Source organism: Pan troglodytes, chromosome 2 (genome assembly GCF_028858775.2).
Source record: "Pan troglodytes isolate AG18354 chromosome 2, NHGRI_mPanTro3-v2.0_pri, whole genome shotgun sequence".
Lineage (NCBI taxonomy): Eukaryota > Metazoa > Chordata > Mammalia > Primates > Hominidae > Pan > Pan troglodytes.
The window spans coordinates 100,281,999-100,294,223 of NC_086015.1; the positions used below are offsets into that span (position 1 = coordinate 100,281,999).

General features: G+C 37.0%; 1 protein-coding gene across 9 annotated transcripts in view; it reads left to right on the forward strand.

The window, feature by feature from the left end:
• The window catches only part of EPHA6 (EPH receptor A6), a 943,752-nt gene that overhangs the window by 186,362 nt on the left and 745,165 nt on the right, over positions 1-12,225 (forward strand). Inside the window, exon 5 of one of the 9 annotated variants that reach the window (XR_008547032.2) lies at positions 9,859-9,985. The exons of 7 other annotated variants lie outside the window; for them this stretch is intronic. Coding sequence is in view for 1 of the 2 variants with exons in the window: in XM_063806932.1 (XP_063663002.1) it covers positions 9,859-9,884 (26 nt within the window). In the remaining variant the exon portion in view is untranslated. Of the gene's footprint in view, positions 1-9,858; positions 9,990-12,225 lie in introns of those variants that run through there. One more of the 9 variants, XM_063806932.1, reaches the window with a different exon arrangement.

Sequence of the window (12,225 nt, forward strand, 5' to 3'; positions counted from 1 at the left end):
CTAAGTTAATGTCACTTATTTTAGAGTTTTGTTATGGGTCTATTCCAATTACCATGTGTGTATGTATAAACACACACACACACACACACACACACACACATATATATAGCCACACATATATATAGCCATATATAGCCACTCATATATAGCCATATATATGTATACACACACGTGTGCTTTTTTTATATATTTTATATATATATATATGTATATGTTGGAGTTAAAATATTATTTAAAAGCTGAGGTAACAGACAAAAATTTCAAAGTCCAGAGCCTTACAATGTAGAAGTTAGTTTTTCATTCACGTTACAGTCTAAGGTTTGCATGTTGAGGGCTTTCTATCATACACAAAATAAGGGAACTGTGCATTTTCTTTCTCTAGCTCTGTTATCACCTGTGGATTTGTTGTTATCTGTATCCAATGAGTAGAGCATATATGTATCCAAGAAAGAGAGCATATATAGTATACAAGTGCCTCTTAAAAAACTTGCCATAGAAATGACATGTATGTAATCAACAAGGTAAAGGTTTTTAGTGTAAGGTTAAATATTGTCATGTCAAGTAATTAGGGTAATCAGGATTTTTCTTTTTTGAACAGTAGGCAGGTAGTAAGCTAAGTTATATATATATATATATATATATATATATAGTGTATATATCTTAGCAATGTAAATTAAATTTGGGGCCTGATTTTTAGATTTTTAGCTGTGTCTTATCTGGCTACAAAAGGCAAGACATTTCTTTACAGCCTTCCTAAATCTCTGGTTCTCTGAGGATATTTTGATCTGAAAGATTAAAGCCCAAAGCTTCTTACTTTTTTTTTCTGTAAACTCTCCAGCCCAGTCAGAAATTGCTATATATATATATATATATATATATATATATATATATATATGCATGTGTGTTCGTATATATGTGTGTGTGTTTCATAAAACCAGATATAAACCGAACTAAGTATGCCAAATTAAACAGTTATTTTTATAAATTCAAACCTTATTCTCTTTATATAGAAATAAATAGTATTCAACTATTTTGAAGGAAGTGTGATTATTTTCATATAGAAACTAAAAATAGCAACAGGGAACATTTGTGGTAAACCTTCTGCAATAACAGTTCATGCATTATTTGAAGAATAATGTATTTTACATAAATACATTCAAATTGTTTTTAAGATATCTTGTTGTCTCTTGTAAGAAAATCATCCCAGATGTGGACATAAACTCGGATATAACTTATGGTGATATTGGAGGACATTCGTAATATTTTTGAGTCCTTTGAGACAATAACTTTACAAAAATTTAAGAAATTACTGGTGTTCTCAGTTATTCATGTGGCCTTTTTAGGAAATAATACTTTTTGTACTCAGTTTTTTCTTCCTTTGGCATGTGATACTATCAATTGAAAATTTGACTTTTATAAATAGTTCTCCATTATATTATGAAAACTTCTGGTAACAAGTTATCGTTTTCAATCTGAAATTACTACAAACTATTTTTTTAGAATGAGTATCAATAAATAAATAAATATTATTACTGGAAATGGTAGTCTCAGTTTTACAGGGAACTGTAGAGTAGTGGTAAATTTAAAGAGTTGGAGATGTTCAGTTTCAAGTCACTGTATACAAGGACTATCAGCATGAAAAGAAGCATGCTGTACCAAAAATAGATGGGAACACTGAGACCGTAAAAACAAGCTCTGCTTTTCTGCAGCAATGGACAGAAAAAAGCATGATTTATTCCCATTATTGGACAGTATCAAAAGTGACTGCCATAAAAAGTGATGAAAACCTCTTGAAAGATGGAAACACTGTTCTGTTGGACAGAGATAACTATTGTCTTGGATAGAATTCTTTAACTAGGATTATGGTATATTTGGTCTTTTTTAAAATAAATGACTAATATTCTCATTTCTTGGCTTTATTTCTATTCTTTTTTAAAAGTAAACTACTCTTCAGGATTGGTTATTTTTTACCCCCTCGTAATTAAGGAGCCTATATTCTTTATGTTTACAATTAAATATTTTTAATAAAATTAAATGTAAAAATTGTGTTAATTTGTAAAACATTGAAGATTCTCTATTAATTTAATAATTGCATTATGACCAGGAGGACTTTCCTCTTGAAGCCTAATTTTATGTGGGTGCATTTATATATAGATTGCTATTATGAACTAATTCACTATGGAGATGAAGTATTAATATTATATGTATATAATTTTTTAAATTAGCCTATAAAATAAATAGCATACCTTACTTACGTAAATAATTTTTATTCATGAGGGTTGTTTTTTTTTTCAGAAATTCTCTTTCATCTATTGAGGTGACCATAAAATTTTTCTATTTATCTATCATGAGATATGTTATAATAATATATTTCCTTAGATGACCAATCTGTGGTTTAATGAAGTTAAGTTATTTGACCTTGATGGATTGTTACCTTAATGTTGAATTCTATGTATTTTCTTTAATTTATTAAAAACCGGGATGAGGAGATTCTGTTGAATGCTATGAAGTATAAATATGTTTTGAGTGACATAAAGAATATAATATATATACTATGTTCTTGGATAGGAGTTGTAAACAAGTCAGACTCAAAATTCTTACTGTTTTTGCTACTTTGAATTCAGCAAAAACGGTGCTCATTTTTGTGTAAAATAACAAATGCATTGCAATATAAAGGAATATTTAAAAAGAACAGTAAACTAGAAGAGTATTCCTGGCAGATATTAAAATGTGTTTAAAGGACTATATTTAAAATATATAGTATTAACTTCCAAAGATAAATATTCATCAATGTTACCAAGAAAAGAGGTTAAAAATAGACTAAATTACATGAAGTAGTAAAACAATGGTGAAATTGAGTTTATTAATTAATGGGAAGAATAGACAGATTGTTTAATGCCATGGTTGTTATGTTGTAGGGGTTGGTATTGGGGAGGAGAAACAATGATCATTTGGACATAGGGTGAGTATTGCAATTTCTTTTCTTTTTTTTCTTTTGAGACAGAGTTTCACTCTTGTCGCCCAGGCTGGAGTGCAATGGTGAAATCTCGGTTCACTGCAACCTCTGCCTCCTGGGTTCAAGAGATTCTGCTGCCTCATCCACCCAAGTAGCTGGGATTACAGGCGCACACCACCATGCCCAGCTAATTTTTGTATTTTTAGTAGAGACGGGGTTTTGCCATATTGGCCAGGCTGGTCTCGAACTCCTGACCTCCGGTGATCCTCCCACCTTGGCCTCCCAAAGTGCTGGGATTATAGGCCAATTTCTTAACTAAGCCCCGGAAGAGTCACTCTCACAATTAAATGTGAGTTGAATGTTGGAAATTAGCAGCCATCGTACCTTAGTGGAGAGATCTATTTGGGGAAAAGAGAATTCCCACAGAGTTTCTTGTTGCTTTAAAATGAAGCCTAAGGCAAAGTTATAATAAAATGAGGCCGACTTGTAGGATACAAATTAGGATTTTCATGAAAATTTATAACTGTAATGAAGCAATAACTTTTTAAAAATGATTTGCTTTCCTATTTCTTTTTTTCTTTATTTCTTCTTCAAAAAGAAAAGGGGGGATAAATGTGCAGAACATGCAGATTTGTTACATAGGTATATTTGTGCCATGGTGGTTTGCTGCCCCTATTGACCCGTCCTCTAAATTCCTTCCCCTCACCCCCCCACCCCACAACAGGCCCCAGTGTGTGATGTTCCCCTCCCTGGATGTTCAACCCCCACTTATGAGTGAGAACATGCAGTGTTTGGTTTTCTGTTCCTGTGTTAGTTTGCTGAGGATGAGGGCTTCCAGCTTCATTGGTGTCCCTGCAAAGGACATGGTCTCATTCCTTTTTATGGCTGCATAGTATTCCATGGTGTATATAGGTACCACGTTTCTGTTATCCAGTCTAACATTGATGGGCATTTGGTTTGGTTCCATGTCTTTGCTATTGTAAATAGTGCTGCAATAAACATATGCATGCATGTGTCTTTATAGTAGAATGATTCATATTCCCGTGGGTATATACCCAGTAATGGCATTACTGAGTCAAATGGTATTTCTGGTTCTAGATCCTTGAGGAATCACTATATGTCTTCCATAATGGTTGAACTAATTTACATTCACACCAACAATGTAAAAGCATTCCTATTTCTCCACAGCCTCACCAGCAACGTGTTTCTTGACTTTTTAATAATCACCATTCTGACTGGCATGATAAGGTGTCTTATTGTGGTTTTGATGTACATTTCTCTGATAACCAATGCTGTTGAGCTTTTTTTCATATTTTTATTGACCACATACATTTCTTCTTTTGAGAAGTGTCTATGTCCTATGCCCACTTTTTGATGGGGTTGTTTGTCTTTTTCTTGTAAATATGTTTAAGTTCCTTTTAAAGTCTGGATATTAGACATTTGTCAGATGAGTAAACTGCCAAAATTTTCTCCCATTCTGTAGGTTTCCCATTCACTCTGATGATAGTTAATTTTGCTGTTCAGAAGCTCTTTAGACTAATTAGATCCCATTTATCAATTATGGCTTTTGTTGCAGTTGCTTTTGGCATTTTTGTCATGAAGTCTTTGCCCATGCCTATGTCCTGAATGGTATTGCCTAGGTTTTCTTATAGGGTTTTTATGGTTTTTGGTTTTACATTTAAGTATTTAATCTATCTTGAGTTAATTTTTGTATAAGCTATAAGGAAAGTGTCCAGTTTTTCCAGCACCATTCAATGAATAGGAGATCCTTTCCCCATTGCTTGTTTTTGTCAGGTTTGTCAAGGATCAGATGGTTGTAGATGTGTGGTGTTATTTCTGAGGTCTCTGTTCTGATCCTTTGGTCTATATGTCTGTTTTGGCATCAGTACCATGCGGCTTTGGTTACTGTAGTCTTGTAGTACAGTTTGATATCAGGTAGTGTGATGCCTCCAGCTTTGTTCTTTTTGCTTAGGATTGTCTTGGCTATGCCAGATCTTCTTTGATTCCATATGAAATTTAAAATAGCTTTTTTTCTAATTTTGTGAAGAATGTCAATGGTAGTCTGATGGGAATAGCATTGAATCTATAAATTACTTTGAGCAGTATGGCCATTTTCACATTATTGAATCTTCGTATCCATGAGGTTGGAATGTTTTCCCATTTGTTTATGTTCTCTCTTATTTCCTTGAGCAGTGGTTTGTAGTTCTCCTTGAAGAGGTCCTTCATATCCCTTGTTAGCTGTATTCCTAGGTATATTATTCTCTTTGTAGCAATTGTGAATGGGAGTTCATTCATGATTTGACTCTCCACTTGCCTATTGTTGATGTAAAGGAATGCTTGTGAGTTTTGCACATTGATTTTATATTCTGCGACTTTGCTGGAGTTGCTTATCAGTTCAAGAGGTTTTTGGGCTGAGATGATGGGGTTTTCTAAATATAAAATCATGTCGTCTACAAACAGAGACAGCTTGACTTCCTCCCTTCCTATTTGAATACCCTTTGTTTCTTTCCCTTACCTGATTGCCCTGGCCAGAACTTCCAATACTATATAGAATAGGTGTGGTAAGAGAGGGCATCCTTGTCTTGTGCCAGTTTTCAAAGGGAATGCTTCCAGCTTTTGCCCATTCAATATGATAATGGCTATGAGTTTGTCATAAATAGCTCTTATTATTTTGAGATGTGTGCCATCAATACCTAGTTTATTAAGAGTTTTTAACATGAAGGGATATTGAATTTTAACAAAGGCCTTTTCTGCATCTATTGAGATAATCATGTGGTTTTTGTCTTTGGTTCTATTTATGTGATAGATTACATTTATCGATTTGGGTATGTTGAACCAGCCTTGCATCCCAGGGATGAAGCTGACTTGATCATGATGGATAAGTTTGTTGATGTGCTGCTGGATTCGGTTTGCCAGTATTTTATTGAGGATTTTTGCATCAGTGTTCATCAGGGATATTGGCCTGAAGTTTTCTCTTTTTGTTGTGTCTCTTCCCAGTTTTGGTATCAGGATGATGTTGGCTTCATAAAATGAGTTACGGAGGAGTTCCTCCTTTTCAATTGTTTGGAATAATTTCAGAAGGAATGGTCCCAGCTCCTCTTTGTATTTCTGGTAGAGTTCAGCTGTGAATCCGTCTAGTCCTGGGCTTTTTTGGTTGGTAGGCTATTAATTACTGCCTCAATTTAAGAGCTTGTTATTAGTCTATTCAGGGATTCAACTTCTTCCTGGTTTAGTCTTGGTAGGGTGTATGCGTCCAGGAAGTTATCCATTTCTACTAGATTTTCTAGTTTATTTGCATAGAGATGTTTATAGTATTCTCCAATGGTAGTTTGTATTTCTGTGGGGTCAGTGGTGATATCCCCTGTATCATTTTTTATTGTGTCCATTTGATTCTTCTCTTCTTCTTTGCTAGTCTGGCTAGCAGTCTTTTTTTAATTTTTTCAAAAAAACAGCTCCTGGATTCGTTGATTTTTTGGAATGTTGTTCGTGTCTCTATCTCTTTCAGTTCTTCTCTGGTCTTAGTTATTTCTTGTCTTCTGTTAGCCTTTGGATTAATTTGCTCTTGCCTCTCTAGCTCTTTTAATTTTGATTTTAGGGTGTTGATTCAAGATCTTTCTAGCTTTCTGATGTGGGCATTTAGTGCTATAAATTTCCCTCTTAACACTGCTTTAGCTGTGTCTCAGAGATTCTGGTATGTCATCCCTTTGTTCTCATTGGTTTCCAAGAACTTGATATCTGCCTTAATTTCATCATTTACCCAGGAGTCATTCAGGAGCAGGTTGTTCAATTTCCATTAAATTGTGTGGTTTTGAGTGGGTTTCTTAATCCTGAGTTCTAATTTGATTGCACTGTGATCAGAGAGACTGTTTGTTATTATTTCAGCTCTTTTGCATTTGCTGAGGAGTGTTTTACTTCCAATTATGTGGTCGATTTTAGAATAAGTGCCATGTGGCACTGAGAAGAATATATATTCTGTTGTTTTGGGGTGGAGAGTTCTGTAGATGTCTATTAGGTCCACTTGATCCAGAGCTGAGTTCAAGTCCTAAATATCCTTGTTAATTTTCTGTCTTGTTCATCTGTCTAGTACCGAGAGTGGGGTGTTAAAGTTTTCCACTGTTATTGCATGGGAGTCTAGGTGTCTTTGTAGGTGTCTAAGAACTTGTCTTATGAATCTGTGCCCTTCTGTAATGTTTGCATATGTATTCAGAATAGTTAGCTCTTCTTGTTGAATTATTGCCTTTACCATTATGTGATGCCCTTCCTTGTCTTTTTTGATCTCTGTTGGTTTAAAGTCTCTTTTATCAGAGATTAGGATTGCAATCCCTGCTTTTTTTTTTCTTTCCATTTGCTTGGTAAATTTTCCTCCATCCCTTTATTTTGAGCCTGTGTGTGTCTTTGCACACAAGATGGGTCTCCTGAATACAGAACACCGATGGGTCTTGACTCCTTATCCAAATCACCGGTCTGTATCTTTTAATTGGGGCATTTAGCCCATTTACATTTAAGGTTAGTATCATTATGTGTGAATTTGATCCTGTCATCATTATGCTATTTGGTTATTTTGCATACTAGTTGATGTAGTTTCTTCACAGTGTCTTTGGTCTTTATATTTTGGTATGTTTTTGCAGTGGCTGGTACCAGTTTTTCCTTTCCATATTTAGTGCTTCTTTCAGGAGCTCTTGCAGGGCAGACCTGGTGGTAATGAAATCCCTGAGCATTTGTTTGTCTGTAAAGGATTTTATTTCTCCTTTGCTTAAGAAACTTAGTTTGGCTGGATATTAAATTCCTCGTTGAAAATTCTTTTCTTTAAAAATGTTGAATATTGGCCTCCCACTCTCTTCTTGATTGTAGGGTTTCTGCTGAGAAGTCTGCTGTTAGTCTGATGGGCTTCCCTTTGTAGGTAACCTGGCCTTTCTCTCTGGCTGCCCTTAACAGTTTTGTGTTCATTTCGACCTTGGAGAATCTGATGATTATGTGTCTTGCAGATTATGTTCTTGTGGAGTATCTTAATGGTGTTCTCTATATTTTCTGAATTTGCATGTTGGTCTGTCTTGCTAGGTTGAGGAAGTCCTCCTGGATAATATCCTGAAGTGTGTTTTCCAGCTCATTTCCATTCTCCCTGTCTCCTTCTGGTACTCCAATCAATCATAGGTTCGGTCTTTTTATGAAGTCACATGTTTTTTGGAGGCTTTGTTCATTCTTTTTCATTCTTTTTTCTCTATTCTTGTCTGCATGTCTTATTTCAGTAAGGTGGTCTTCAAACTCTGATAACCTTTCTTCCGCTGGGTCGATTTGGCTGTTGATACTTGTGTATGCTTCGTGAAGTTCTTGTGCCGTGTTTTTCAGCCCCATCAGGTTGTTTTATGTTCAAGCTATATAAACTGGTTATTGTAGTTAGCAGTTCCTCTAACCTTTTATCAAGGTTCTTCGCTTCTTTGAGTTGGGTTAGAACATGCTCTTTTAGCTCATCATAGTTTTTTATTACCCATCTCCTAAAGCCCTACTTCTGTCAATTTATCCATCTTATCCTCCATCTAGTTCTGTGCCCTTGATGGAGAGATGCTGTAATCATTTGGTTGAGAAGAGGCACTCTGGCCTTTTGGGTTTTCAGCATTTTTTCATTGATTCTCATCTTTGTGAATTTGTGTAGTTTCGGCCTTTGAGGCTGCTGACCCTTGGATGGGTTTTTTATGGGGGCCCTTTTGTTGTTGTTGTTGTTGATGATGATGCTGTTGTTGTCCCTTTCTGCTTGTTTGGTTTTCTTTCAATAGTCAGGTCCCTCTTCTGTAGGGCTACTGCAGTTTGTTTGGGGTTTACTTCATGCCTTATTCATCTGATTCGCTCCCCTGCCTGGAGATACCATTCATGGAGGCTGGAGAGCAGCAAAGATGGGTGCCTTCTCCTTCTTTTGGCACCTCTGACCTTGAAGGTCACCAACCTGATATCAGTAGGATCACTCCTGTATAGGATGTCTGACAACCCAGTTGAGTGTCACGGGGAGCAGGAGTCATTTAATGAAGCACTTTGTCCCTTGGTGGAGAAGGTGTGTTTTGCTGGAGGGAAACCCACTAGTCTGGGCTGCCTGAATTCCTCAGAACTACCAAGAGGAAAGGCTAAGTCTGCTGCTCTACAGAGACCGTGGCCACTCCTTCCCCTAGGGGCTAAGGCCCAGGGAGATCCAAATTCTGTCCCTGATCCTCTGGCTGGAGTTACTGGAGATCCTGCAGGGAAATCCTGCCCACTGAGGAAGGATGGGTCCGGGTTAGACCTTAAGAGGCATTCTGGCTGCATACTGCCACAGCCAGTGTTTTGGGCTGTGGGGAAAAGTCTTGGGACCAAACCAGCCTCCCTGGCTCTGGCAGGGGAAAAGAGCAGCCTAGAGCTTTAGAAATGGGTGCTGCCCTTCCCCCATCCAGGGAGCTTAGTGTGGTAGGCAGTTGCCAGTCCCAGTGCTGGTTGCTGCCTCTCCGCCAAGGAGCTCAAAGGGCTTAGACAGCAGGCAGCTGCAGCTGGTGCCGGTTGCCCCTCCCCCAAGGAGTTTCGTTGGCTTAAGCAGATTCCAGCTGAGAGGCTGTAAGAATCTGCACATTCCGGGGTTGGGAGGCTACGCCCCGGTGGCATGGTTTCATGAGTGGGATCTTTCGATCCATGGGTTGCACAGTTCCCCAGAAAAAGTAGTTTCCCTGGCTGGGTAGCATGCTCACTCACCACCTCACTTGGCTGGAGGGAACAGACTCCCCTTCCCTTGTGGCTCTCAGGTAGGCCACTGCACCACTCTGCTCTTCCTTCTCTCCATGGGTCATGCTAGCCTTCTAGTCAATTTTGATGAGAGAACCTGGTTACCTTGGTTGCCATTGAAGGATTCACATGCTTATCATTGTTTTTTTTTTTTTTTTTGATAGGAGCCTCCAAAGGCCGCTGCTTCTAGTTGGCCATCTTGGCCCCGCCCCGAAACAGTAACTTTTGAAGAATAAAAGAAAAAGCAAAAGAGTAGCATTACTAAAATATTAAACGGTTACATTTACAGCCAAAATTTGTTTTGTTTTTATTTTTTTGTGTTTTCATTAAGAAGACATTGTGTTGGTATGAAATATGGGTTCTGGTCAATCAAAGGGAAATTCTAGATTATTTGTAATATCATGTAATAACTTGTAGCAGAAATTGGCAGACCATAGCCTGATTGCCAACCCCAACCCATTTTTGTAAATAAAGTGTGTTGGAATACAGCCAAGTTATTCATTTACATATTATCTGTGTCTGCTTTCAAGCTATAGTAGCAGGGTTGAGTAGCTGTGTCAGACACCATATGGCCTACAAAGCTTAAAATATTTACTATCTAGTCATTTATGGATAATATTTGCATACCTCTGCCCTATAAGCAAATTAATGCATATCTTGGAAATAAAAAGTTATCAAACTTGTTATTTTTTAGCCATATATTAGTGGGTAGCATTTTTGTAATTAAACATAGAATAAAACCTCTACTGGAAATATTTCCCTCAAAAGGTAACCATCTTTTTATTCAGTCATTTATCTTGTTTCAAAAAATTATTTTTATTTATTTATTTATTTTGAGGCAGTGTCTCACTCTGTTGCCCAGGCTGGAGTGCGGTAGCGATCTCGGCATACTGCAACCTCCACCTCCCGGGTTCAAGTGATTCTCATGCCTCAGCCTCCAAGTAGCTGGGACTACAGGCACATGCCACCATGCTCAGTTATTTATCAAAGCATCTATGCTAAGGAATATACATTCAAAAGCTTTCAATAGAGGATTTCATATTTATTTGTCTTCGGAAAGAATTTGGTTTTTATTAAAATGCAGAAATATCTGAGAGAGATTATGTTAGTAAAAAATGTAGGGATGTGTATGTGGTACGTGTGCGTGTGTGTGTGTATTTTCATAAAGGAGTGTTAGTCAAGTGCTTGCTACTTACTTGTAACCAAACTAAGGTTTGGATGCATGCCACCTGAAAAGACAAACACATAAGAAGTAAGGTTTCATGGAAGGAAAGCAGCTTTATTCAAGTGGTGACACCTTGGGAGACGGCCAGACTCAAGTCTGAAAAATCCATCTTAAATTCTCAGTCTGTATAAGGGGATTTTAAGGGGGAAGGTTGCATGGAAACTGTACAGGAGTGTGCATGGTGCAGGTCTGCTTGTTGTTTTCCACTGCTAGTTTGAGTAACAGACTATCCAGAGGCCTGGTTGGCATCATCTCAGTAGAGGTCAGGTTAGGGATTAACTGCACAACTGTTTCATCTTGAAAGGAAGAAAATTGAAACTGCCATCTCTGCCTCATGCCTGGATTGTTGTAAGATTAGCCTTTGGACATTTCAAGCAAACAGGTAGTTAGATATATGTGTATCAAGAAACAAACAAGGGAGGGATTATCTTTAGAGTAAGCTAGCAAACTGGCTATACTGGTTACATTAGGAGACATTTCTCAAGGACTCTTTTTAATACCAGCTAATTCTCTCATTTTGCATTTTGACTAATTGCCATGACAGACACTAAAAATGTATTTGTGATTTGTTTAACTTCTATTTCTTTTTCAACTTTTATTTTAGATTTAAGGGATAGTTTACAGGCTGGTTTTATGGGTATATTGTGTGACACTAAGGTTTCTGATACAAATGATCCCATCACCCAGGTAGTGAGCATAATACTCAATAGTTTTTCACCCCTTATCCCCCACCCCGCTCCTTCCTCTAGTAGTTTTCAGTGTCCATTGTTGCCATCTTTATATACATGAGTACCTAAGATTTAACTCCCGCTTATAAGTGAGGACATACTTACTTATAAGTAAGTATGGTTTTCTGTTTGTGCATTAACTTACTTGGGATAATGGCTTGCTGCCTTATCCATGTTGCAGCAAAGAACATTATTTCTTTCTCTTTTTTGTGGCTGCGTAGTACTCCATGGTACATATATACCATATTTTCTTTATCTGCTACACAATTGGTGGGCACCTAGGTTGATTCAATGTGTTTGATATTGTGAATAATGCTGTGATGAACTTACAAGTGTATGTCTTTTTGGTAGAGTGATTGATTTAAAAATATATATGTACCCAGTAATGGGATTGTTGCATCAAATGGTAGTTTTGTTTTAAGTTCTTTGAGAAACCTACAAACTGCTTTCCATGGTGGCTGAACTAATTTACATTCCCACAACAGTATATAAGTTTTCCCTTTTCTTTGCAGCCTCACCAGCATCTGTTTTTGCTTTTTTTTTTTTTTTTTTTTTTTTGATAGTTTTTGTTGTAGGAT